The sequence below is a fragment of a genome, unplaced genomic scaffold, assembly GCF_019419815.1.
Source record: "Pyrus x bretschneideri cultivar Hongxiangsu unplaced genomic scaffold, Pyrus_bretschneideri_v1 Contig63, whole genome shotgun sequence".
NCBI lineage: Eukaryota > Viridiplantae > Streptophyta > Magnoliopsida > Rosales > Rosaceae > Pyrus > Pyrus x bretschneideri.
In genome coordinates, this window is record NW_025999802.1 from 393,411 (window position 1) to 417,816 (window position 24,406).

Consider the following 24,406-nt stretch of genomic DNA (forward strand, 5'->3'; position numbering starts at 1 on the left):
TTGGAGGGTTGGTAAAATGTCAAACTTGATCATTTTGGAGTTGGAGAGTTGACAAAATGTCAAGCTTGACATTCTAGGCGTTGGAGGGGAGGGCTAGGTTGGAAATGGCCACCCTGCTAGCCTGATTTGGGGTTTGGGCTCGATGGGGCCCACAAGCTCTTTGGTCTAACACTCAGTTGGAGACAATTTTAGTGTAATTCTTAATTATTTTTAGCTCTATAACCTTTTGGCCAAGTCGATTGGAGATGCCTAACTATCAATATCAATTTGAAATAAAATAAAATAAAATAAATGGTAATTAACGGAGTAAGAGCACTCCTGCCTCCTGCTGCCTTCTGGAGATCCAACTCTGGAATTATGAGATGGGCAAAAGTGGACACCAGAGGGGACACTTCTTTTATTTTGTTACAACCAAAATTCTAACTTTTCTATGAACCACCTCATAGTTCCACTTAAGTTCGATTATCGTAAACAAACGAATTTAAATTACATTATTACTAGTTCATTGTAAGATTAAGGTCACATTATTTCCCTTGTTATAGATAATATCGTTAGTTAAAAAAAAAAAGAAAAAAAAAACCCACCTCATAGTATAAATATTGAGAAATGGTAGGAAATCTAACTCTACATCACTTGACAATTTAACTTCTTTTTCAAAAGTAAGAATCTTCATGCACTCCTTGGCAGAGAGTCCATGGAAAGCCACTTTTGACAGATTCCCATTAACATTCTATTCAAAAGTCCTTATATTAAAAGAAGAAGATTCTCTCCCTCCTAATCTCTTCTTTTCCCTCCCCTCTTACTTGATCTGTTACGATTACATCATGTCAACATCTTATATTAATTTTTAATAAAAACAATAAGACAAAAAAAACAAAGTGTGAAAGAAAAGAAAAAGAGGATGAGAATAAGAGGAGAGAGACTCGTCTCCCCTCCTATATTAAAATCTCGCCTACTACAATTATTTTCTCTATTACGTGGAATTCGCAAATGCCAAAAAGCATTCCATCAACTTTCTCAACCAAAAGAACGAAATCCTTACATGGAGGAGATCTCATAACTCATTAATGTGGTTTAATGATGGGAGAGATGTACACATAAACAATGTCTACACGAGAGACTTAAATGCCACAAGGTGTTTACCCTTTTACCCGTAACGCGGCTAACGCCACCCTACCCTCACTCAAACACGCCACATGAGGAGAGAGAGAGAGAGAGAGAGAGAGAGAGAGTCGCAAAAAGGGATACAAACGTTGCAGCTTTAGGTTTTAGACCTTTATCTGGAAACTGAATGGGACATTCAGGTCAGATTCGTGCAATTCAACATAGCTTTTTTTTTTTTTAACCTTCTCATTCAACACCTAGCTGTGTAATCAGTTAGTACATTTTTCATATCAATGTTATAAATTTAATTGCAGTTCTTGTAATTTCTATCCAATTCTTCCAAGCTTCCATGGAGCTTCATGTCATCCTTCATCTCAGTTTCATCTGTGCAAAACTCGTTGCAAGGTCTATCGCCTCATTTAGACGAGATGCATCTGTTCCCTGATATTGACAATTCAATTGAAAATTTGGGAAAAAGTAAGAAATCGAACCAACTTAAATCTTGAGCACGAAAAGTAATATGATTTGCACAAAATCATAAACCATATTCAGATTCTTGGCAAGGAAAAAAATTGGAGAAAGTGGTTGAGACGTAAGTCGATGAACACTAACCTGGCCAGAGGCAAGGCCACCTTTTCCTTTTCCGCATCTTCCATTCAAAGGACCCATAGCTGCTGTCAACCACTCTGAGACCTCCAACTGAGTGCCCTTGTCCCCTGGTACGCCAGCACACACCAAAGCTTTATTTGTGGTGTCATCCGTGCTGAAAACCATGGCGGGCATTCCCTGCTCATGAACCATCATGATCTCAAGTTATTCTCCTCAAATTCACAAGAAAAATGACAATTGATCAACATCATAGCGAATAATAACCAAAGTATTTCATGATGATGACTGCTATTCATGCATTGCTCAATTCATGCCATGGTGATGGGTTTCTCCGTTATGTTATGACACCTATTGGTTCGCACAAGAGACCAACGAGAAAGTGAAATTGTGCTACTGACCATCCCAGTGATCTTCAAAACAGCCTCACGAACTGCGGCTGCATCCAAACCAACATCAACTTGGGAAACACAGTAAGCTTTCCCATCCGAAGCAGCAACTTCAGCCATCTCAGTTGCAACCTTGACAGCATTCTTTATATTTTGCTCTGCAATCAACTTCTGAGCTGTCTTTAATTGGTTCTGTTTGGATGGAGCAAGAATTATTCCACTTAAGTACACATATATAAAATACTGAATTGGTAAATCAAAAAAAAAACAAAAACGCAGGTGTTGTCCTAACTAACTGAAATACCTGAAGCACAGCCATCTTGGCCCTGATTTCAGCTTTCTTAGCAGCTGGAATTGGTGCCGAGTCCACACGAGATTTTAGGGAAGCTACTTTCTGTTAAATGAAAAAAAAAAAAAAAAAAATAAAAATAAAAGATTAGTTACATATTAAAGATCTCGTGAACACTATCTGGTCAAACTTTACTTGAAGGCATAACTCCATTAGTTTATAGAAATACTTGAATTGTCATTTCTGAATCCAAACAATGAAGATTCTGGGGAAAGATCAAGAGAAACAACCTTCTCCAGCAAGCTTCCTTCAGCCTTGGACGCTTCATGTACGTCTTGCTCAAGTGACCGAGCCAATTCAATTGCCTGAAAAGCAATTTCACTTGTGACAGCAGTTATTCTCCGTATTCCCTTCGCAATTCCCTCCTCAGATAAAAGAGCAAAGGCCTTTGCTTCACGTGTATTTGATATATGTGTCCCTAGATGTATGAAAAAGATAAAGGTCAGGTTAAAAAATGGAAATTCCCCAACAAAACATCAGTAGGATATGACATTAACCTCCACAAAGTTCTGCTGAAATTGATAACCATTCCTCATTTTCAGGGTATTCCAAAAGGTCCTCAACCTTTCGCCCAATAGCTACCACTCTTACTGGGTCAGGATATACCTTTATTAAAAGCAAAAATAAATGTATCACGCAAGACAAAAATATAGCCATCGAGAAGTCTAACTAAATATGTTAACATTCAGAAAATTACCTCTCCAAATACAGCCCTTAAACCATTGATGCGCTTGGCATCAACCAGGGCTACCTCCTTAGCAAATACACCTAATTCAGCTGTGATTTGCTCATTCACAATTGATTCTATTCTTCTCAAACTGTCGGGATCTACTGGCTTGCCTGTTCAAGTTCCACTAGCAGTTTTAAGAAATCCAATAGACACAGATCATCACCTAATTCTCTTAACTTAATGGACTAACTTGAAAAGCTTTACCATGTGAAAAATCAAATCTCAATTTCTCAGCAAGAACAATAGAACCCTTCTGGTCGACATGATTGCCAAGAACTTCCTGCATTAGAAATGCTGAATGTCAGCAACTACATGGATAAAACAGTTAAGAAAATAAAAATTAAAAAACTGGTGGCAGGTTTTGGGCTGTTGGCATTTAAACATACCCTCAGAGCAAAATTCAACATGTGCGTGCAGGTATGGTTGGGCGCAATGAGTTTACGCCTATTGTAGTCAACCTGAACCAGAGAACCCAGTAGGAGTTAAAACAAAAAGAAACATATATATCTAATCGCATATGCATAACTATTAGCAAATAATGAAACGAAGAATCACCTTACAAATTACTTTGTCACCGACTAAGAGTTTGCCACCCTCTCCAGAAAAAGAGCCAATGTGGACAACAAAACCTCCATAAATTTGAACATTGCAAACTTGAAATGAGAGAGAGGATCCTTCAAGTGACCCAGTATCAAAAATCTACAAGCACATCAAATTAAACCAGATGCACAAAACCATTAATAAGAATCAAAACTATGCACAAAACAATTAATAAGAATCAAAACTATCTCAATCAATGTGATCTAATTGTTAGAACTCAAATCCTACTTACATAATATAGCACTAACTTAGTTCAAAATAGTGCTCCTGATCAAGAAGAATATATTATGTAAGCTACACAATGAAAATGAGAAGAATATATTGTGTAAGCTACAGAATGAAAATGAAAAGTAAAACCAAGGACCCTACAAATCTTAAATGACTTCTTGTATTCAAATTGAGTCTTAATTTGCATCCATAGTACATCATGTTTCCTTGTATTATGAAGCTGCTGGGGATGTGCATGCACGACAATAAAGGCCAAAAAAGTTTAATTTGATTATTTTTTCGACCATTAGCTAGCAGTAAGAGGATTGGTTTCTAGTTTCCTTAATTGGAGCCTGTGATGATATTTTGTCTTCATACAAGATCTGATGCGTTTGTGAGAGAGAGAGAGAGAGAGAGAGAGATCTTGTGCATGGAAGTAACATCCTTGTAAGTTTAGTAGACTATATTATACCGCCAATTCAACACAAAAGTAACATCCAAAGACTTTTAATAGTAAAATGATGGATCAAAGTAACCAATTTATATAATACCTGACCACCTTGCTCAGCATAAAAATTTGTAGACTCCAAAACTATACCAACTTCATTGCCAGCAGAAGCACTATTAATAAACTCAGAACCAGTATAAATTGCTTTTACCACACTTTCATGGTCCTGTATTGGTAGAGAAAAAAAAAATGCAAATATCAACAACAAATTCATTAATCCCTTGTAAAGAATGATGGAGCTTCAACTCTTGGAAACACTTTTTTTTAATAAGAATACTCTTGGAAACAATTTTGTATATCAAGGAATAAACATTGCATGGCAATCTTACTATAATTCCGCAAAAACATATAGAATATGCAAAATGTCATAAAAAAAATAAAAATAAAAATAAAAAAACTACCTGGTTCCAAATAAATTTAAAGCTGTCATCTGTTGCAGCAACCCCCCTCTTGTGCAATGTAGCAGTAGCATCAGCATCCATAACAATAGCACCACCAGATTGCTAAAAGAGTTTAAGAAAAAAAGGTAACATGAGTGCGCCGTGCTACCACATGAAATTTCTGTTATACCATTTATTTTATTTTTTTTTATTTTATTTTTTTTTGGAAGAAATGATGACACTTTATTAAAATAAAAACAAGAATTACAAAATAGTGGATAAGAAATCCACCATGTAGCAAAGCTAGCTAAGACCTCTCAAATAGATCTGATTACAAGTAACATAACCTCAACCAAATCATTTTACGGCTGCTAACGTATCCCACACTATATGAGAAAGAGAATAATCCTTGAACTCATTCGAAACTGATGCCCAGAGGGCTGCCCAGTATCTTACTCTACCCCATAATTCTGCTACCCCCACTCCAGTATCTTACTATACCATTTAATTTATAAGAGAAGAGATTTCCACAAACCATTTGTCTACCCCTATAAACCCCTTTTTATTTTGAGCCTTTAGATAAATAAATAAATAAAAATCAAAAGGCAGAGATAAACAGGGGTGTGCAGAAAGAAAAGGGTGCACGAAAATAAATTTTATTGTCGCTTAGTTCCCGAAATCTAAAATTTTTTTTTTTTTAAACAACCAGCATCATATGAAGAGAAAAAGGTTGGCCAACATATGAAGTTGACACTAGAATATGGATGAGCAAAAGTGGGAAAATGTCAGAAGATATAGTACCTTATTTTGAGCACTCCTTGATCTTTCTCGAGCCTCATCCATAGCATTATTGAAACCCTCAACATCAACTATTAATCCCCTTTCCTCTGCCATCAACTGTTGGAAGAAAGTACCAGTAAGCAAAGTCATGTACACATAAATATCCAAGCGAACAATAGATCTTATGTACCTGAGTCAAATCTAATGGAAACCCAAATGTGTCCCACAAAACAAAAGCATCCTGCAGTCACAATAAGAACAAGGTAAACCATGGTAATCAGTAAGGGAAAATGATAATCTTCAAACATGAGCACTATCCCTAGTCTGCTACCCATAGATAATGGAAATGATCCAGTTCAACGAAGAATAATTTAAGTTGGTGTATCCACATGTGTAAAGAAGCATCACAACTCATCCCCACTTATTCTAGCTAATGGTCTGTTTTACGAGAAAAGTTATTTAGCTAATTGTCAAGATCATGTTCTAACAAACTCGAGCAGCATCTGTGATCAACTTACATTCAAGTAAGGTCACTAAACTAAACAAAGTACAGGTACTGGATACCAGGTGTCAAGAATATTCTTTCTCAGCATGAATATTATAGTTTCTATTTATGATGCACAGAGAAATATTTGTGTAGGACTTGGTTTTGTTGACACGTCTGTTGTTAAATTAGTTTTCTACCAACTAGATATTATAAAAGACTGCATTTTCAGAAACTTTAGAAGAAGCATTGCAGTGGTGTTAAATGAAAGGTTGGAACAATGAAAAGCATCTCCCTCCCTTTTGTGAGAATAATACTCACAGCAATGACACATATGACACCGGTCGAAAATAAGTGAAAGAGTAAAACAAAATTCAGAAAATACTAACCTGCCCACTAAATGTTTTGCCTTGAACATCCTGAGCAGCCTTCTTGAATCTTTCTATTCCCTGAAAACAAATCAATCATCAAATCAACTCAGTTGCACATAACATCCCTTCTCCCTCCCCCCCCCCCCCAAAAAACACACAAAAAAAAAACATAAATCTCTCTACAACTCAGTGTGTACATATAATGAAAAAAGAAAAGAACGTCTCATGAATAGAAAATTCATTTTAATGCAATCAAAAGAACCACAAAATATTGAACTTTGCAACAAAGAAAAGAAATGCCTATACAAAAATTCATAATGTACATTCATACCTTCTGTAAAGTCTTCTCAAAAGTTTCTTCCTCCTCTTTGATTACCTCCCTTATATGTGCTTCATGTTGTTGTACCTCTGGAAAAACATCACCCATCACTGTCACCAGAATGTCTACAAGCCTGGATTCCACAAATATCATATCAACATTCCATATAATTACAAATCACAAATTGCAGTATGTCTGTCATTCTTACCCATTGAAAAATCCTTCTTTAGCTTTTAGTAAATCGTTTCCATACCGAACAGCACGACGAAGAATGCGCCTCAGAACATATTCGCGGCCGTCATTGCCTGACATAAGTAGAAACTCATAAGGTACACTTTTAAAATTACTCCACCAAAAAAGGTTAAGAAAGTATTAAACAACTCAAAAACATTATATCTTAATGTAAGACGTAGCCAATAAACTATCACTACCAACTAAAAAACAGAGAAAACCCAGAGCTCTGCATCACAGTTTTCCCAAAAATATGACGACTATTTAGTTTGCTCAAAAATATGAAGACTATTGCACATATGAGCATCTTGACATATTTTCTCACTCATTAGAAGTCTGATTAGTCACTATCTAAAAAGAATATACCCTTTCCAACTCGTTTAAAAACTACAAGGCATAAGCCTTCAGTGTAAACTATAATATCTCTACAAATAAGATGGAGCCAAACACCGCCGACGAAACAGAGCCAAAAGACGATGAGCAAAGTAATGAATAAGTAGACCAACCACAACCAATAACTCACAACCGTGTACCATATATGGAGTTCTGTTTACCCAGTGGGAAGCAGACACCAATGGCCTCAACTTCAGTAGAGTAGAAGGTAGCGTATGTTTAACTATCGTCTGCCTACCTGGACGAGACCCATCAGCAATGGAAAATGAAAGAGTTCTAATATGATCTGCAACAACTCTGTATGCCATGTCAATTTTGTCTACATCATCCACACCAACTTTCCCAGAATATGGTGGAGCCCCTGTTGCCTATAAAAATATTGGAGACATGAAAGCAATGTCAATAACAGAATATGATTCTTTTTCTTTTTCTGTACTGTGTAGGTGTCTCTCTATATACTCTATGTAGTTGGGTTTGCACCCTTCTCTAGATAGTAAAGGTATTGTGCTTTGAGAGGACCCTAAAAGAAATTGACATCCCACCTTTTGGATAGCATCAAAGATGGGCATGAACACATCAGTATCATAATTGCTCATCTTGTTCTGAAGTATAGAAGTTAATCTTTCAAATCCCATCCCAGTGTCAACATGCTTAGCAGGGAGCGGTTTTAGAGAACCATCACTTTCCCTATTGAACTGTTGGAGTAATCAAGGAACAAATACAGTTCACTAAATTAATTGTCCAAAAAATAAACCAGAAAGCAAAGAAATAAAATAATGTGGCGCTTATATTGCAATTTTAGATGTTGTGCCATTAAATATAAACCATTAAGAACACAATTCCAGTTTTCAATGCCAATTTTCTGGACCTATATAAAATAAATGCTAATCCATATACAAAGATCCATAAGATATGATGTCAAAGTTAGACCTGAATAAAGACAAGGTTCCAAATTTCAATGCAGGTAGGATCATCGTTGTTGACTAATGATGCAGCATCACGATTTCCTATTCTATCGTAATGGATTTCTGTGCAAGGACCACAAGGACCCGTATCGCCCATCTCCCAGAAATTATCCTATTTGGTGGAGAGAGAAACAATAACAAAAACAATGATAAAACCAATTAGATAAGGTCATATCAACCTGATAAATAATCATTACAAAACTGTTATAAATTAAAAAAAATAAATATATATATATTTGAAGAATAGCATACCTTACTGCCAAATGGTAGTACATGGCCGGCAGGTAGAAACTTAAGCCATAACTCTCTAGCTTCATCATCAGGAGCAAGACCAGCCTTCTCATCACCACCAAAATAGGTGGCATAAATTCGATCTTCTGGCAGCTTATAAACCTGCATATCAATACGTCAAGAGTCATAGTAAAATTATCAGCGCTAATATAGTTACTGGTGGTGAAGAACTAAAATTGGGTGAAATCTGCTTACTTTTGTGAGAAGCTCCCAAGCCCATCCAATGGCTTCTTTCTTGAAATAATCCCCGAAAGACCAATTGCCGAGCATCTCAAAGAAGGTATGGTGGTAAGTGTCTTTCCCTACATCATCGAGATCGTTGTGCTTCCCGCCTGCTCTTATACATTTCTGGGTGTTGCATGCTCGAGTCAGCTTGCTCAACTGAGTGTTTGGGTCTGCTGTCCCCAGAAAAATGGGCTTGAACTGGTTCATACCTATTCATTCGAAACATGAATACAATCGAGCTTATCAACAAATATACACTCTATTTGGCGGGTGGGAGAACTATCAAATATTCAATATAATGGCACAAAACCCTGAAATTAAAAGAAACTAAAACACAACATGGGATTCCATAAACAATCAAGCTAATTAACAAAGATATACACTGTCTGGTTACTGGAAAAGTAAACCAAAGATTCAACATATTTGCCCAAAACCCACCCCCTTCAGTGGGCGCAAATGGAGGATAGCAGGACCATTGATCAACAAATTCCTACCTGTGACTGCGCCCTTTTTCCCGACTCAGGTCCTAAGTCTCAAACAATTTATTTTATGGAGTCCCATAGTGCGTGTCTGTCGAATAATTTATCACTAAGAAGTAAGAAGGGTTGCAATAATATATATATATATATATAAGATAATTCCAGATTGAAAATCTCTGGACCCCATATACGATCCAGTTCTACATCTCAGCGGTGAACTAATGAATAGAAATTGAGCTTCACTTCCCTGAGTCGGGAATGGCATCATTTATTAAAAACTGCTAGCGTTGACAATAGATGAGCATGAGCTAAAGAGATGGCCGGGCAGTTGACCAGAACCAAGAGCTGTGCCGGCAAATTTTCTATGAAATCGAACCAGAAAATTTCATGGAAATTAAGAAACTAAAACACAGCACGGATTGAACTACCCGAATCGATTATCAGGATCTCATGACAATCAACTTGAATCAAGCGAATGAACAAATACATGGAATAAAACAATACTCGCACAAAACCCTAAAAATATAAGACGGGACTGAACTGCCTGATTCGTTTTCCGCCACAGTAAAATCCAGTAACAACTAAACTCAAAAAAATAAAAATACTAATAAAAGCGGAATTGAAATCGGGATTGACGAACCAGCATTGGCGAATAAAAGAGTGGGATCGTTGTGAGGAACGACGGGGCTAGACTTCCAGAAGACGTGGTCCTTGTCCTCGAAAAACTTGACGAAGGTGTCCCTGACGCGCTTCGCCGGCCACTCCACTTCCTGCGATTCACCGCCCGCCATGGCGGAGGGAGACGAGGACGTCGCGGAGGATGAATAGCAGCTGTAGCCCGCCGCGAGGGGGCGACTGCGAGAGAGGAGGGAGCTAGAGAGGAGCGGCGGCGGGAAATGAACGGGAGCAGAGGGAGAAGTGAAACGAGAGTAAGGTTGTAAGAGGTGAAGGAAGCGGAAGGCTACTATTCCTTTCTCACGGAATCCACTCCTCATTCATCTCTTTTCTATTGGGTTATGTGGTAACGCAACCCTTTTGTTACGTGGTGTGGAATATATGCCTCTTTTTTTGGTTGAATCTATGCCTTTTTTATGGTTGAATATATGCCTCGTTTTACCTTTTGTAAAATATAAAAATTAGGTAAGTTGGCCAGAATAATTTATGCTAACGATTAATTAAGGATGTATAAGAATCTATTAGGATTAATTAAAAAATAACTAAGCGTGTTTTTTGATAATTACAAAAATAGTATGACTACGTTTAGAATGAAAATTGAAACTTAGTCGTAATAATATTGGCAAGAGAAACCGATGTTAGAAATTTCTTTACCAACCACTTAATTTTTAAAACAAATTTCAATATTTCTATAATAAAAGCACTCATGCATAAGTGTTTTTTTAGTATCGTTTAGTTTGCAAATTTTTTCTATAAATTTAGTTTACCTAACCTAGCATTAATCTTCCATTTTTTTTCATCCGCAATTTATTACTATTGATTACATAACTTGCACAATTCCAAATTTTTATGTGAATGTATTTAATTGAGATTTTATTTTATTACGAATCCAAGCATTCAATCATACATCAATTGAGATTATGAAAATTTGTTATATGTTATTACGAATTAAGGGTATTCAATCCTAATTATAAGAGAGTTTTTAAAAGAATTACGAACTAGTGGTCAGCTTGTGGCTTTATCATGGCAATGCACTCTTCCAAGGATTAGGAAGACTCAAAGAGACATTTCAGCATCTCCATGGCATCATCGTGTGATTTGCCAGCATTAGAAATTGAACTCATAACGTGTTATATGAAATACAGATCCAGAACTCGTCTCAGCCACTAGGCTACCCGTGATGCTTATGGATGGTTATGCTCATTTTTTTAATGATATAAAAAAAAATTTAACTATCAGCCACCATATGCTTGTGCTGAAAGTAACAAAAGCGACCTTGAGAATTATACCTTATGTCTGTCACCAATGCTCAAACCCTAAATCAAGTAGCACTCATCATTGCCGGCAGTCCGGTGAAAAACTGTAGATTCGACACGGATCATCACAAAGAATGCAGTATCGGATAATTACTCGGCCTTTAACCATCGATAAATCTTTGCTCATCTTTGGATTACCATTGAAGAAATTAGTATGGGCCGGTTAAGCTGGGCTTCAGACTCGCCTCTCTCATCTTAAGCCTACCCGACTCAGCCCAAAATAATTAATTGATCAGCTTGGTGGCCGACCCGCCATACCCAATACCCGACTCGCAAGCCCATTTTCATTCGGCTGAATTTTAGGGGAAAGGAAATCGGGTCGGCGGTTGAAAGACTGGAAGTGTATTCCGCACAGTCGCGGTGATCCTCTGAGAGAGTGTGACGACGACGACGACGATGACGACGAAGAATAAGAAAGTGGTGTTCTTAGCTTGCTGGATATTCCTCGCGGCAGCAATCCCAGCCTTTGAAACTAAATCAGACGGCGTAGGCGAATGGCAACTCCTGACAAAGCAAAATTTCTCCTCCCAGATCCGCCTCCACCCTCACATCCTCCTCATCGTCACTCTCCCATGTAATCTCTCTCCGTCTCTCTCAAATCATAATCCTAGTTATTAATCTCTAATCACGAGTTTATGTTAATTAATTATTCTGAGTTAATCTTGAAATGCCGCGCAGGGTCGGGAGAATCTCGATCGCTCATGAGAGATGTGGCTCGATTGGTTACCGATAATCATGAAGATTTCAGCTCATTGAGATTGAGGTTTATGTACAGAAACGCAGAGAAGGTGTTGGCGGACGCCATTGGAGCTGCCACGGAAGCAGAGGGAACAACAGTTTTGTACTATCACAATTCTGTGTCTTACAAGTATGGCGGAAGACTTAGGGCGCAAAATGTATTGGCCTCGCTCCGTCCGTATGTGGTGGTTGGACCAGAAGAGCTTCCGTTCAAGTCCCTGAAAACTCCGGAGAAATTGAAAGAGTTCGTTGATTCAACTGACAAAGCTTTGATTCTGTTTGAGTTTTGCGAATGGACTTCAAAATTGCTTGCCAGGAGGAAGAATAATGGAACCGATCGAAACGGTTTTGCTCTGCAAGGTAAAGGTTTAAACTTTAAGGCCTCGTTGGGTGTTTTCGATTAGATTTTAATTGATAAGAATTTTTATTTGCAGGGAATTTTCTTGGATTCAACATCAGCGGAGAGGCGAGTAGATCACCAGCACACTTGGGGAAGACTATCCAGAAGGTCGCGGGTAGTTTCGAACTGCCATTGTTGTTATGATACTAATTTATGTGATGAAATATAGAAGCACAAGTTTAGTGATAGTTTGCTGCTGTTTTCTTTTTGGGAAAAAGCAGGGTATTGAAAGTGCAAAGATGTGCGGTGTTGATTATGGGCTTGGTGGTGTTCCTTGGCTTGGGGACTTCAGCTCGGTAAATGACAGTGCTTCTTTTGTGGAGTCTGAGCAAATGAGCTCATTCTGTAATCGTGAAGAATATCAGCTGTTTGACTCTTTCCTCTCGAAGTTCACAACCGTTGCACGGGAGTTCTTTCTACCTCCTGAAAGGTATAAATTTGGTCTGGTCTCAGAAAGATCGATGCTCTCAACTTTTGGGATTGAAGATTCCAGTACATGGTTGGCAGTCCTGTACTTATCTGGATGCCCCGGTTGTTCAAAGATTATTAAGAAAGAGGAGGACCTCAAAAATGCTTTACAGATGGATAATTTGGTTGTTACGGAGGTGAGTTATCTATTCTTCCCTTTGGATTACTAAACATACTTTCGATTAACTTATACATACATATAAAAATTGGTGCATGAATAGGGCAGTAGTTCCATGTTTAGGTTCCACGCATGCTAAGGGATTAAAACAGCGGTCAATAGTATCTCATCCTGCATGTTTACTTCTTTTTTCTTTGTGCTATACTAATTCTTTTTATAATTTATTGTGGATAGCTCACTTTATTATTAAATTTAGCAGTGAAAAAATTGATCCATAATATTTTGTAGTTAGAAGGTCTTGGAAACACTTTGAAGCCTTCTTTACCTGCAAACCAACCATCAGCACTCCTATTTGTGGATAGATCATCTGACTTGTCAGAGACTAGAATAAAATGTAAGAAAGCTCTTGATTCTTTTCGAGAGCTGGCACTGCACTATCATATTTCACGCCAAAGTGGTGGGCAATATGGAGACAAGTCTGAGAAACCCTCGGTCCAAGATTATCAAGCATTAAGGAGTACATCTGGATATCCAAAACTAAAGTTGTCTCAGACAATCAAATTAAAAGACAAAACGTCTACTTTCATGATTGTAAATGAAGGAAAACAAGTCACTTTGGATAATATAGCTTTGGATCTACAGGGTGGTTCCTTGAAGGAGATCTTGGATATCGTACTTAAGCAAAAGAACAAAGCTAAATTAAGCTCGCTTGCAAAAGAGTTAGGTTTCCAACTTTTATCAGATGACATGGACATCAAGTTAGTGAATACATTGCCAGTGCAGAAAGAACTTCAGTCTGATCAACTTACAGAAGAGCTGTCTAAGGAAGGCCTTGTGACAAGTAGTGTTAACTCAGACAAGGATCAATTGCCACACAGGACTAGTGTATCTGCTGAAGAGCATCTGGAAACTTCCGAAGTCACAGATTCTGAAATCTTTTCTCAGACTGATGAAGAGAAAACAGCATATGTTGGTACAAGTAAGCAGTTCTTATCTGCAGATAGTGAACAACATCTTGCAGATCATAAACTTGATAGTACTGAAGATATAAAGGTCGATGAAGAAAGTTCTTCACAGGAAGACAAATCAGGGGAGCAACAGCTTCGCTTTCAAGGTTTTGAGGGCTCTTTTTTCTTTTCTGATGGTAATTATCGATTACTTAATAGTCTCACTGGTGGATCAAAAATTCCTGCCTTGGTGATAGTTGATCCCATTGCCCAGCAACATTTTGTCTTCTCAGAAGAGACTGATCTTAGCTATTCTTCACTGGCTAATTTTCTTTCTGGGTTTGTTAATGGAAGTCTTCTTCCATATCAACAGTCTGAATCTGTTCTTCAAAGCTCTAGGGAGGCCACTCAACCACCATTTGTTAATCTAGATTTTCGTGAAGTGGATTCTGTCCCTCGAGTTACAAGTCGTACCTTCATCAAGCAGGTGATTGGGTTTAATCAATCTGACACTGACGCTTGGAATAAGGATGTCTTGGTCCTTTTTAGCAATAGATGGTGTGGATTTTGCCAGAGAATGGAATTGGTTGTTCGTGAAGTATATCGGGCTATGAAGGACTATATTAAGATGCTGAAAAGTGGATCAAAGAATGAGAAAACAAGGTTTCACGATGGTAAGTGCATTCTAATAATATTATAAATATGGGTTATATAAAATGTAATCGCCATGTTTAGGCCTTTTTGTCTTACTGGTCCTATATTCATATGATTGGCTATATCTGACAGGTGACTTGAAGGATGAAATGCTGAAGCTTCCATTATTATACTTGCTTGACTGCACCTTGAATGATTGCAGTGTGATATTGAAATCAATGAATCAGGTGTGTCTTGTGGAATGCACAAATATTTCTCGTATATATTTATAGTAGCGTGAATATGTATCTTTTAACCCAGCTGGCTTTTATTGTTATTTCTGTAGTTTCATTTCTACGTTTCTAAGTAGCGTATGTTCGGTAACCTATTTCTGAACAACGATTAATTAAAAATTGTTCTTGAATGTGTGTAATTCGTGTCTTTTTTGTGCTCATACCTTTGTTGGAAAAGCAGAGGGAAGTTTATCCTGCTCTGCTGCTCTTTCCAGCTGAAAAGAAGAATGCTGTCCTTTATGAAGGGGATATGGCAGTCACTGAAATCTTCAAGTTTATGGCCGATCATGGAAGTAACTCGGATGATCTTATCAGTGAGAAGGGTAATTCAATTTAATGTGCGATGTTTATACTACTAATGCTTATGGGTCCTTAACTTCTTATAGTAATTTTCCTTGTTCAAGACTTAAGTCGTCTACTTGTTGATGATTTTGTAGGAAGCTTATGGACTGTAGCAAAAAAGTGGGGAAGGAATCAAAATTTATTTAAGGTCCAGTCTTCTGACATTCACGAGGGAGCTCCCTTTGAAAAGGACACACTTCATGAAATACTTTTAACACAGACGCATAAACAAGGCATTAGAGACAATCAGCCCGAATCACACACATCACAAGGTTTGCAGGAAGCAGCCCTGCGTGTGGTGACCGGTTCCACTTTAGTTGCTACTGATAAACTTCTTACTGTACATCCCTTTGATAAATCAGAGGTCCTTATCGTCAAGGCAGATCGAGTTTCTGGATTTGAAGGTCTGATTATTAACAAGAATATCAAATGGGATGTTCTTCTTGAATTGGACAAAGGGCTGGAGATGCTATCTGAGGCTCCTCTGTCTTTTGGAGGACCACTTATAAAGGTTGGAATGCCTCTTGTCGCATTAACTCGAAGATTTGTTATGAATGAGTATCCGGAAGTCCTGCCGGGTGTTTACTTTCTTGATCAATCAGCAACATTTCGTAAAGTCGAAGAGATCAAGTTAGGAAATCAATCTGTCAGCGACTACTGGTTTTTCTATGGGTATTCAAGTTGGGGTTGGGACCAACTCTTTGATGAGATTGCTGAAGGAGCTTGGGACTTGAGTGATGATGGTACGAGGCATTTAGATTGGCCATCGGGTTGACAGTTTTTCGACGTGATAGAGTTTTCGGAGCATCGCACAGAGGAAATTGGTTGAGCAAGCGCTGAAGGAGGTTTTAGAGAGAAATAGGTCTGCACACAAAACAATTTGACATGTTTGTAACATCTTACGTGCAAAATACTGTAAAAATATTAGAATTTTTAGTTCATTATGTTACTAATCGAACTACAGGCTTGACTTGGATGTAACATTCATGAGAATTTATTTATATAGAAAACCCTCATGAGAATTTAATCGATCTATTTCTGAAATTTGGTTCATTTCGATGCACTTTCTTTCTGTGTGGGACGATGCCGGGGAGAGAGGGGAATGCGTCGAGGCGGCGCCACTAAAGCTTCATGCCATTGAATACTGGTCCCGAAAACGATCAATACAGAGACATTTTGGTTGGTATTTCACCTCGATGTCGATGGTACCGAGAAAACCGTCCGATTATGTCATCTATAATGTCTTCACAAAATAATGAGACTTTAATTTGTTTCGGTCCACTTATGACTTAACCTTATCGTGGTTCTACTTAGAGTGAGAAGTACTCTAGTCAAGCGTCGTACCGAAATTTCCCTTCTATTCGTGAGAGGGCGGCGAGAAAAATAGCTTATATTAATTTTTGTTGATTATTTATTTTTCGTTTACCTTTCTTTCGGAGTTTGCGTTATACATGACGTCGTTTGGCAAATAAATTATAGATGGAGATGTCATATTTGTCAAAGAAGATGGTCCACACGTTAAAAACATGAAGAAAACTACTCCAAATAAAACAAATGGAACCATTTTTCCATCCGAATTACTCCATAATAACAGTCAACTGGACGTCATCATGAGTGTGCGTGTGCGCTATAAATTGCAGATATCTATCACTGACAACCTGCACAATTCGTGAGAGATAGAGAGAGAGAGAGAGAGAGAGAGAGAGAGAGAGAGAGAGAGAGAGAGGGTTGAAGATGAGCAGCAACGGAACCACGGTGCCGGAAGCATATCCGATGAACGGTGGAGATGGCGCATACAGCTACACCAAAAACTCCTATTTCCAGGTTCCTTCAGTTCTATCAACTCATGTAGTTATTCATGTTCCTAATTTTCATGTTAAAAAACGATAGGATAATCTGCGTTAAATTTATTTATATTAGGGGGTTGGGAGATTCAAACTTGGGTGTAGGTAAGAGCACACTGCTCTAGCAAACTTGACTAATATGCATTCGCGTTTCGAATTTTGATTCTTATGAATAAATGAACTTTTGCCTTGCTCTTCCAATAGAAAATATTGTAAGAGGTTTTGTTGACACAAACTATATTTTATACTGTGCAGAGAGCTGCTGCAAATGTTTCAAGGAGTCTACTTGATGATGCAATAACAGAGAAGCTTGACATAGAGGACTTTTCTTGCAATCCAACCAACGCATTTCGGATAGCAGATTTGGGATGTTCTGTTGGACCAAACACTTTCTTTAGCGTCCAAAACATTCTGGAAGCAGTGAAACACAAGTACCAATCCCAATGCATCTCCTCCCAAATGCCTGAATTCCAAGTATTCTTCAGCGATCATGTAGCCAACGATTTCAACACCCTTTTTGCGTCTTTGCCTCCGGAAAGGCAGTACTTTGCAGCTGGCGTGCCGGGGTCTTTCCACGGCCAGTTATTCCCCAAGTCCTCGCTCCATTTCGTGCATTCTTCGTATGCAGCTCACTGGCTCTCTAAGGTACCGGAGCAAGTGGTAGACAAGAACTCTCCGGCGTGGAACAGAGGGAAGATTTACTACACGACTTCCCCTGATGAAGTAGTTGATGCTTATGCAGCCCAATTTGGTAAAGACATGGCAGCATTCTTGGAAGCTCGGGCTAAAGAGCTTGTGGTGGGTGGAATGATGGTGATAATCATGCAAGCCATCCCAAATGGGACCCCTCCATCTCAGATTCCAAATGGCATCATGTTTGATTTTCTGGGGTCTACTCTCATGGAGATTGCCAAGGAAGTAAGTCAGTTAGCAACTCTTATGTGTTTGATTAGAAAAATTAAACAAAAGAGAATTAGGTCAGTTGGTTATGACAATGCATATGTCTCTTGCAACACACCTAACTTCCTCTATGTTTGTTTTGTAACACTCGACTCGTAGGGATTGATTAGCGAAGGAGAGGTGGACTCGTTCAACATTCCAACATACAACGCAACTCCGAAGGAAATGATGGACGTGATCGAAAGAAATGGATGCTTCAGCATAGCGAGAATTGAGTCGACAAGCCCATGGTTAAAAGCCGGTCATATGATCAATGGACCAGGACTCACAATGCAGCTCAGAGCTGGCATGGAGGGAGTTTTCAAAACGCATTTTGGAGCTAAGATAACAGACCAAGTGTTTGATAGGGTTTATGAAAAAAATGAAGAACTTATTAACAAAATAAAATCCAGCTGCAAAGAAGGAACCCAGTTGTTTCTTGCTCTCAAACGCAAATGAAGCAACACAAATATTGTGCTAAACACTTTTTTGTGTTTTGTTAATACTTTTCTTTTGGTATATCTCTTGAAAGTGGACTTTGTATTTGACTATTCTGCATATGTTTTATTTCTTTTGAGTAAACCTATTCATTTGAAAGAATTCCATCCACTCTTTGAAAGGACCCTAAAAACTAAACGGACAAAAGTCGTACAAACAACTTTTAAAAAGGACAATTTGATTGACATTCTTGTGCAACTCATTCATTCTGTCGGAGCTCAACTTGGCCTTTAAAACTAGCTTCTAAGAGCAACTCAAGCGAGAGCTAGAGCCCAATGGACCGGTAACTTTGATGACTCAATAACCCCAGCTACCTTTTCCAGCCCATAGGGCGATTGGGCAGGGGGCCCGAGTGAGAGGCCCAGCTCAAATTGGTGGCTCGAGAGCCCGAGGGTGTGTGATGCTTGGTTGACATCAACCATGTTTTAAAATTAATAAAAAATATTAATAAAAATGTAAATTTTAATAAAAAGGTAAAAAATTAATAAAAAATCCAAAAATTTTAAAAAAATAAATAAAAAAAAAGATTTAATTTTTCTATAAATATGTTATCATTATCTTCCAACTTACACCACAATTTTATATTTTATCAAATACTTTGGGTTGTAATTTCTTATTTAATGACACGTGGTACAACAATACCGATTAAAAATCCTATCCGAAATTACAAATAATTTTTTTTTTATAAAATAAAAAATACTAATATTTTATTACCTATTGCCATGGCTATTTAGTTAGGAGTGAAGATGCAAAAGACAATTACTGTTTATTAAAGGTAGTTATTATTCATTGGAGGGGATTGAATAAGAAGTTGCCCTAAAGCCCTTCCTCACGCTAGAGTTGCTCTAAGGAAGTGGTGCCCGAGGGTTCTTAAACAATTCTTTGTATCGTTCCAATTTTATTTGGACGCTCTCGAAGGAACATTTTTAGTCACTTCAAAATATGTTGTTTTTGGGATTAAAACGATTCGGTAAGAGAAAATCACCTCTTATAAATAACCCAAATAAGTTGGGTGGACATGATTTGGGCCCGACGATTGGCGCTACCCAAGTTCAAAACTAGAACCCAAATTTCAAAATCTTACCCAAAAAGGAAAAACTGGGAGTCCAAAGCGGGTGATTGGGGGTTCGGCTGGCCGGTTTGGAAGTTGGACCCGGTTAAACGCGACAAGAAAATGATGATGAAAAAGTTTCCGGTAAGTGTCTTCCTTCGATTTGGCACTAACATTCTCCAATCAATCGATCAAATATTGGTCGGTCTGTGAATTCTGGAATGGAGGAGGAGCCCTTGAAATTGCAGAATTGGGGTTCGATTCCGGTTCAGCTGCAGTTACACTTACATGGCAATTTCAATCTCCGTATCCTCTGAAGCTGCTCCAACGGCAATGCCAACCATGGCCGACTTGCCCAAGGTCAAACTCTTCTCCTGTCTCCCCACGCGTTCTGTTCTTCTTCTTTTGTAATTTTGTAATTTTCTTTTTCTATCGTGTGCAAAACTTAATCAGATTTTTTCTTGTAGTTTAATCAGATAATAATTGACCAAAACCGAATTGATTGGTATGTTTCTTTTGCATTTTTCCGTCCCTGTTCTTCATATTTATTGATTTTCCTCTCTCTCCAAAAGCTAAATGGTAATCGGATGCTGGAAGCGCTTAAGCTTATCTATCTGTTTATTTCTTTTAACTTTTGTTTTGGTTGTTTTTAGACCGAGTGCAATAACAATTCTTGCCTGATTATTTGGTAAAAGTGCTTTTCTGTGAACATTCATTTGTTAAATTTGTTTTTGCTTTTGAATGATTGGCATTCATGTTGCAAGAAATAAGTTGTGCTAGATTATTCGGTTTCCATAAAACAGAGAACCTAACAAAGGATTCGGTTGTCCGGCTGCGAATGTGTTGATGAAAAGCTGGAACATGGATCTTACTGGTTGTGCAAGTTTGAATTTTTTTGTCTTGGTTGCTTACTTGTGGGTTACATGTAGGAGCATTTTATAGCATCCATCAAGGACGACTATGACGTCACGTGTTGGGGTTGTGGATTACACCTTGTTCTTCCATCAAATGCTCCAATTTTCAAGTGTGGTTGGTGTGGAGCTTTAACAAATCAGAATGCGGGGAAACGTGAAAGCAAATACTTTTGGTTGAGACGCTTGCGGGATCGCTGCTTAGTCAGTATCCTGTTCATGTTTATGCTATTTTTGATATGTATGTACTCGTTCTTCGCATAATTCGTTTTGGAATATCTCTCCATTTTGCTTGCACATTTGTTGACATTCCCCCCTCCCAATTACTTAGGCATTAGGTATTTTTAGGTTCACTTTTCTATAATATCTTCTGTATGGGAAATGGTCAAAATATTTCCATGAAAGAAGATCAAGAAAATTTACTTAATTGCAAAATGTAAAACTGCAATGGGGGAGTTAATAGCTTCTTTTTGGGATTCAGGACCGTGTTACCAAATTTGCATTGTTTTGTGTGTTCTAGGGGTCGAGTAGATAGATTTTGTTCTTCTTTTATTTTTCATGTTGACATGTTTTCTAAAATTGCAGGTGGTGGAGTGTGGGCGCTGTTCCCTGTTCTTTTCGATATCAGCTATTTCCATGGAATTTTTCACTCCATCATTACCTTCATGTTATCTGTAGGCCACTGTTTATACATTCAGTTCTGCTTCATTTGCGTGTGCTGGAACACCTCCGTACAGAGTGTGGGGAAGCTATCCAGCTGTGGGGAAAGGTGACCTCGATAATTATACCTTCTGTCACCAATGCTCAAAGCCAAAGTCGCCTAGCACTCATCATTGCCGGTCCTGTGGAATGTGTATATTGGACATGGATCATCATTGCCCATTTGTGAGTGTCATCATCTTCTTCCCAATTCGAAAATATGTTGATCGGTTGTTTTACGGAATATCTTTCTGTCTATTGAACGCTTTATCTTTTAATCACTTGACTTCTAGGTATCAGTAAGACTTGGTTGATTGGGATTTGAGATCATAACACTCATACTAATAGCATTGTCGCTGTATGAGTTTGATGCAGATTGGGAATTGTGTTGGTGCGTCTAACCACCGACACTTCATTGCCTTCCTCATATCAGTTGTCACCAGTATGTTCTATATTTCTATCATGGCTATGTATGTGGGTTATCATATCTGGCCATCCATAACATACGAATCCGAGGACCACTTACATGCCGTTGACAGTGATTCAGCTACAACAGCTATCCGTGAGATTATACATGGTTTTCTAAGATCCGCAGTCCTTTTATCCCCTAGAGCGCTTATTCTAATATATCTGTTTGTTTCAAGTGTTTCGTTGGAGATAGGGTTGGGCATACTTCTGTGGCAGCAGCTCAGTTTTATTTACGAGGGAAAGACCTATTTGAGTCACTTTAAGTTCACAGGGAAGTGACGAAGTTGGAGAGAAGGATTGCCAAAACCTCGTGCGTTTCTTGGCATTCCCGTATCCCTTGTCAAGATATCTTCCCCTCTGCACTCTCTCAAGAGTTTTGCCAAGTTTCCAAAAGAAGACGCATAGACACAAGAAGTAAAAGCAGTACTCTACTTTCCTTTTCCTTTTCTATTAGTCATTTTTTTAGGAGGGGGGCTTGATTTTACTTTCATGGTAAGCAAAACTTTGAAGGTTCGCGGGGTTTATATACCCCCAGGTCCTGAAGAGACTTTTTGATTAATGTTATTCATACCATATTTTTGTACTACATTTTCATACCATCTTCGGTGGTATTTGATCTGTCCATATTATTTGAATTAATTAGATTTTTAAATTTAGTTCATTATTTAATAAACTAATAATTAAGAAAGGAATTGTTATTGACACTTCAAAAATCTCATTCTACACTTATAAACTTTCTATATTTGGAAAGAAAAATACACTTGTGAGGAGTGTATAATAAGATTTTTGGAGTACTAATAACACTTATCTTAAGAAAAACTAGTTAATTAAATAATGATTGTTGTATACGAGGAGTCTTCCTCATTCCTTTCCTTGGGTTTTGTAAATTTTTTAAATGATGTGACTGTCCGCATCAAATGTCATCTAAGGTGGTACAAAAATATGGTACAAAAACATGGTATGAATAGCATTACTCAACCCTTTTTGTAAGGGGATGACGGTTGGAACACTTGTGGGTTTATCGAGTTGTGGATGATTTGTATTATAAATTTAAATTAATTGGAGAAGATGAAACAATTTTGTTTAATCACTATTATTAATAAAACACTCATTGTCAACTAAAACTCTATGAAATTCTCATTTTAACCTTCTAATTAAAAAAAAAACATAAATCAGAAATATGAGGTAGAAATGTAATTTCACACAACTAAATTTTGTTGTTGTTTTTTTTTTAAACTTCACCTACATGTAATTCTAACATATCTCTAATTAAAAATAATAAAAAATTCACACTCCCACATTCTCTATTACTCTCTTCCTCTCTTTCTATTTCAAAAACAAAAATAAAAAATTTTCTCACATTTTGTGTGTGGCCATGTGCTAGTTTTATTTACGGTTAGATAGACGTAGATTACAGAAATATAGAATTTATGTAGGTGTTGTAGGAAATGTAATCGGTTATCAGGTGAGAAACCTACAATAGCCGTTGCCGGTCACATGTTTAAAAGTGGACTTCCCACCTCTTGTTTAAAGGATAACATTTCAATACCTCCTCCTCTCCTCCTGTCTCTCTCCCACTCCGTTCGTCTCTCCGATGGCTACCTGTTCTTATCTTCTCAACCACGTCCAGATTAAAGGTACCAATTAAAACTGGTCTTCGTTCTTCCTGTTTCGGAGTAGCTTCCTGTAAGATTTCATTGTTTTGTGTTCTTGATTTCCAATTTGTTGTAGGATGGCCCTCCACGAGAAGGATATCCAAGCTTGGAAATCTCAATCCTATTGTGAGTACCCCAGTTGTGTTTTTCCATTGCAAATTTGAACTTGGCCAACTTTCTTGAAACGAATACCTTCCGCACACCCGTTTTCTCTTTATGCACGCTCATGTTTGTTGCAAATTTGATTCAAAGGCAACATGAGTGTGCTGGAGAAGAAAAACAAGGGTGTGCAGAAATCGCTTCCCCTCTAAAATCGGCCATGTTCAAACTCTATTCATATGATTTCAACAAACTCTTTTCCATCTTGTCAGGAAAGCTTCAAGACAAGAAGTAAAAGGCAGCCAAGGCAAGGACTCCTAATTGCACAATGTTCCTTCTGTTTGGTCCAAGTCGGAGCTGCTTCTCCTACCGCTCTGTTGTCATTGAAGCCATTTGATGATATAGATGCAGTTTCAAACATTTTCCGCATCTGATCCGCCGAGCACGCCCCATAACGTCTCAAATCTAATGCACAACTTGGTGGTGGCAGATTTGGACCCTGCAACAGCAAAGCTAGCAATCGGGTTTCTGGGTCCATTTTTTTCGCTGTTTTCGTTTCTGTTCATAATAAGGATAGTCATGTCCTGGTACCCAAAACTTCCGGTTGGGAAGTTCCCGTATGTGGTGGCTTATGCTCCCACGGAGCCGATTCTCATGGCAACCAGAAAGGTGATCCCGCCGTTAGGCGGTGTGGACGTTACGCCGGTGGTGTGGTTCGGATTGATTAGCTTCCTAAATGAGATATTAGTAGGTCCTCAGGGCCTTCTTGTTCTCCTCTCCCAACAACTTAGCAGCTAAACATACGAGATTAGTCTTGTGCAATATATGAGAACAGTAATTTTTTTGTGGAAGAGTGAATAATAAACTTCGTCGTTGCGACGTTGCCTGTGTATGTGGTTTC

At 38.1% G+C, this 24,406-nt stretch overlaps 5 protein-coding genes across 8 annotated transcripts; 4 read left to right on the forward strand and 1 right to left on the reverse strand.

Moving 5' to 3' along the window:
• Window positions 1-1,241: 1,241 nt before the first annotated feature.
• On the reverse strand, window positions 1,242-10,421 carry LOC103943199 (alanine--tRNA ligase). Its single transcript, XM_048572989.1, has 23 exons — window positions 10,052-10,421; window positions 8,903-9,141; window positions 8,669-8,809; window positions 8,382-8,528; window positions 7,994-8,146; window positions 7,690-7,819; window positions 7,036-7,132; window positions 6,840-6,960; window positions 6,527-6,586; window positions 5,844-5,894; window positions 5,675-5,770; window positions 4,895-4,996; window positions 4,537-4,659; window positions 3,734-3,877; window positions 3,565-3,636; window positions 3,383-3,458; window positions 3,146-3,288; window positions 2,946-3,054; window positions 2,679-2,866; window positions 2,404-2,493; window positions 2,112-2,291; window positions 1,717-1,890; window positions 1,242-1,545 (listed from the first exon to the last, which is right to left on the reverse strand). Exons 1-23 carry the CDS (start codon window positions 10,404-10,406, stop codon window positions 1,474-1,476), a joined length of 3,063 nt encoding a protein of 1,020 aa, XP_048428946.1. The 5' UTR covers window positions 10,407-10,421; the 3' UTR covers window positions 1,242-1,473.
• A 1,276-nt stretch (window positions 10,422-11,697) lies between these two features.
• LOC125471987 lies at window positions 11,698-16,370 on the forward strand. Of its 4 annotated transcripts, none has more exons than XM_048572985.1 (8): window positions 11,698-11,976; window positions 12,081-12,500; window positions 12,575-12,655; window positions 12,763-13,145; window positions 13,415-14,747; window positions 14,860-14,954; window positions 15,178-15,322; window positions 15,437-16,370. In XM_048572985.1, the coding sequence occupies exons 1-8, from the start codon at window positions 11,799-11,801 to the stop codon at window positions 16,114-16,116; spliced, it is 3,315 nt and encodes a 1,104-aa protein (XP_048428942.1). In that variant the 5' UTR covers window positions 11,698-11,798; the 3' UTR covers window positions 16,117-16,370. The 4 variants fall into 4 exon arrangements, with proteins under 4 accessions (XP_048428942.1, XP_048428944.1, XP_048428943.1 ...); XM_048572987.1 differs by having other exon boundaries at window positions 12,575-12,648; window positions 12,762-13,145; XM_048572986.1 differs by having other exon boundaries at window positions 11,699-11,976; window positions 15,181-15,322.
• Window positions 16,371-17,003: 633 nt separating this feature from the next.
• On the forward strand, window positions 17,004-18,736 carry LOC103943192 (loganic acid O-methyltransferase-like). Its single transcript, XM_048572888.1, has 3 exons — window positions 17,004-17,165; window positions 17,441-18,103; window positions 18,245-18,736. The coding sequence occupies exons 1-3, from the start codon at window positions 17,076-17,078 to the stop codon at window positions 18,581-18,583; spliced, it is 1,092 nt and encodes a 363-aa protein (XP_048428845.1). The 5' UTR covers window positions 17,004-17,075; the 3' UTR covers window positions 18,584-18,736.
• A 1,016-nt stretch (window positions 18,737-19,752) lies between these two features.
• Window positions 19,753-22,412, forward strand: LOC125472030 (protein S-acyltransferase 11-like). Its single transcript, XM_048573073.1, is given in 6 exon segments — window positions 19,753-20,033; window positions 20,603-20,825; window positions 21,170-21,261; window positions 21,263-21,469; window positions 21,659-22,009; window positions 22,011-22,412. Coding segments are annotated over 6 exon segments (1,104 nt in total). The 5' UTR covers window positions 19,753-19,961; the 3' UTR covers window positions 22,170-22,412.
• Window positions 22,413-23,144: 732 nt separating this feature from the next.
• LOC125471896 (protein COFACTOR ASSEMBLY OF COMPLEX C SUBUNIT B CCB3, chloroplastic-like) lies at window positions 23,145-24,384 on the forward strand. Its single transcript, XM_048572838.1, is given in 4 exon segments — window positions 23,145-23,388; window positions 23,483-23,532; window positions 23,778-23,936; window positions 23,938-24,384. Coding segments are annotated over 4 exon segments (618 nt in total). The 5' UTR covers window positions 23,145-23,345; the 3' UTR covers window positions 24,304-24,384.
• Window positions 24,385-24,406: the final 22 nt, after the last annotated feature.

Coding starts and splice junctions, on each gene's coding strand:
- LOC103943199 (XM_048572989.1), bottom strand. CDS start 10,406: ATGAGGAGTGGATTCCGTGAGAAAGGAATAGTAGCCTTCCGCTTCCTT. Junction 3,459..3,564: donor TGTTGAATTTTGCTCTGAGG/GTATGTTTAAAT, acceptor TTTCTAATGCAG/GAAGTTCTTGGCAATCATGT. Junction 1,546..1,716: donor GTGGCCTTGCCTCTGGCCAG/GTTAGTGTTCAT, acceptor TGTCAATATCAG/GGAACAGATGCATCTCGTCT.
- LOC125471987 (XM_048572985.1), top strand. CDS start 11,799: ATGACGACGAAGAATAAGAAAGTGGTGTTCTTAGCTTGCTGGATATTC. Junction 11,977..12,080: donor CCTCATCGTCACTCTCCCAT/GTAATCTCTCTC, acceptor AATGCCGCGCAG/GGTCGGGAGAATCTCGATCG. Junction 12,501..12,574: donor AAACGGTTTTGCTCTGCAAG/GTAAAGGTTTAA, acceptor TTTTATTTGCAG/GGAATTTTCTTGGATTCAAC.
- LOC103943192 (XM_048572888.1), top strand. CDS start 17,076: ATGAGCAGCAACGGAACCACGGTGCCGGAAGCATATCCGATGAACGGT. Junction 17,166..17,440: donor CCAAAAACTCCTATTTCCAG/GTTCCTTCAGTT, acceptor TATACTGTGCAG/AGAGCTGCTGCAAATGTTTC. Junction 18,104..18,244: donor TCATGGAGATTGCCAAGGAA/GTAAGTCAGTTA, acceptor CTCGACTCGTAG/GGATTGATTAGCGAAGGAGA.